This window comes from Papilio polytes, unplaced genomic scaffold, assembly GCF_000836215.1.
Source record: "Papilio polytes unplaced genomic scaffold, Ppol_1.0 DF822845.1, whole genome shotgun sequence".
NCBI lineage: Eukaryota > Metazoa > Arthropoda > Insecta > Lepidoptera > Papilionidae > Papilio > Papilio polytes.
This window is the reverse complement of record NW_013526359.1, coordinates 1,512,973-1,515,129: the sequence shown is the minus strand read 5'-3', so window position 1 is coordinate 1,515,129 and position 2,157 is coordinate 1,512,973. Positions and strand designations below refer to the sequence as shown.

Here is a 2,157-nt window from a genome sequence, read left to right as displayed (position 1 = left end):
AGTTATTTTGTTTCTCATTTTCTTTGTAGAATATCAGGTAAATTTTGTTTGAAATGAATTAGGTGTCAGTGCAAGTTTTAATTTCATTTTTTTACTTAGTATTTGTAGGTATATTTACATTAAAGTTCTGAATTTATTACAGGTAACAGCCGAAGCAAATAATTGGATAGGTAAGTGTGAAGTAGACAAAACATCATTATTTTACCACATTATATTTATACCCTTACTCAATTTTTCTATGAAATTTTACATATGAATTTTTAAATTAGTAAATAATTTTTGACTGTAAAATATAACTTGGCATAAAGTAAATAATAAAACTACTATGAAATGTACATTTTTTTTTATTATATTTAAGGTATTCAATATTATCATGCTTTGTGTATCAAAGTGTTCTTGTCAGACAAGTAGATAGCACAGAATATGATTTTTTTCTTCTAGATGATGCATCACAAGTCCGCATAAAACGCCAACTGGAAGATTTTGATAGTGATGATGTCCCACCCGAAGAACCCGGATTTTGGGATAGAGTTGTAAAAGTTGCTTTGAGATTGTTCAATAAATTTATAGAATGGCTTAATTCATCCTAATGTTTTGATGTTATTTTTATTTAGGTTAGTTATTATACAAAAATAAATCTTATAAACAAAGCTTAGTTATTGTTCTATTGTCCTTTTTTTATTTTATTAATTTATCTGTATTGTAACAAACCTTCAATCTGTTGAACATAATATACATCATAAAAACATGGTTTTCAATAAAAAAAAAAACAATTGGGTTGGAATACTTTCAAATAAAAGAGGGTATTAAAATACTTGAACATCATATATATGTTTATTACACAAGCTCATTACAATATGTAAATATATATATTCATGATGGTCTTAAAATATCCTCAGATAAGTTAAGTGGGTTGTATGACCTTTGTGATGCAATATGTCTTATGTTAGTCAGCTCTTGATTATCTGTATAATGAGGAAATGAATTTAATTCTTTATCAGACATGTTAAGAGACCTAATTATATTTTTAACATTCGACACTCTCATAAAAGGTTTACTTGTCAAAGCTGTATCAACTAGACACTTATCCACTATTGAAATTATCATTTTATCTTTAGGCAGTTCTTTACCTTCCAATGCATTTGCCAGTGCATGATATATTTTACTAAAATTAACATTACTTGCGCAAGCAGGTGAAGGGAATTCTTCAAAATCTGCTATCAGACGAAGAACTGTTGCAGTATCTGTACGAAGATCCTTTAAATTTAAAGATTCTGTGAGAAATTTACCCCAATCTGCCAAAGGTATAAGGTTGGCCCCAGTTTTTGTTCCTTTTTTTACTTTCTTACACAATACTGGATGTTCAGATATCAGGTTCTTGTAATGTGATATAGCCCTTCGAATATCATCTACAGACTTTGTGGTAATGTATGTACTTAGTTTTTCATAATCCTGAAAGTCACATACCTTTAATGCTTGATAAAGATCATATTTCTCTTCTTTCGTCCAATTTTCGATGCCATACGTATTGCCATTACTTGACGGTTCTCCCATCCTACTGCAATTAGTACACAGTTTCTAAAATTCTTTATTTTTACTTGCCTTCTGAATTAATATACCTATAAGGGAATCACCACATTGCTAACAAACCATTCAGAACAAATCACCGCCTCCGAGGTCCTAGTGTTAAACTATAAATATTATAATGTTTTGCTTCCGGCTACCACAAAACAGGGATGTGTAAAAATCAAATAAAAGACCTTTAAAAAAATCTTAAACAACAATTCATTCAACATTCAACAATGTAACATAAAAATCTGACTTTGACATAATAACACATAATAATTTAAAATCGATTGACAGTTCAATTTTTTTAACAAAGATTTTAAAGACTCTGGATTCTTGCCCTTTTTAGGCGGCATAGATTTTATTGTCATATTGAAAAAATATTGATTTTGAAGGTTTGAAAAACAAAGGTGGCAATACTTAGCTTAGTGAAAATACTGACGTTTCTCAAGCATTGCACCTGTTGGAATCTAAATCTTAATCCACTTTACTCTCTACCATACGTCTCAACAAATCGTCATTTCACAGACATTGATGATCTCTTAAATTGGATGACCATCTTTTTCAGCTTACTAGAAAGATTCTCTTCAG

At 29.5% G+C, this 2,157-nt stretch overlaps 1 protein-coding gene across 1 annotated transcript; it reads right to left on the bottom strand.

Annotated features, from left to right (window-relative positions):
- Positions 1-806: 806 nt before the first annotated feature.
- Positions 807-1,832, bottom strand: LOC106105372. Its single transcript, XM_013285663.1, has 2 exons — positions 1,651-1,832; positions 807-1,558 (listed from the first exon to the last, which is right to left on the bottom strand). Exon 2 carries the CDS (start codon positions 1,552-1,554, stop codon positions 874-876), a length of 681 nt encoding a protein of 226 aa, XP_013141117.1. The 5' UTR covers positions 1,555-1,558; positions 1,651-1,832; the 3' UTR covers positions 807-873.
- Positions 1,833-2,157: the final 325 nt, after the last annotated feature.

What these genes read in the sequence shown, in the direction of transcription:
- LOC106105372 (XM_013285663.1), bottom strand. Translation starts at nt 1,554, where the DNA reads ATGGGAGAACCGTCAAGTAATGGCAATACGTATGGCATCGAAAATTGG.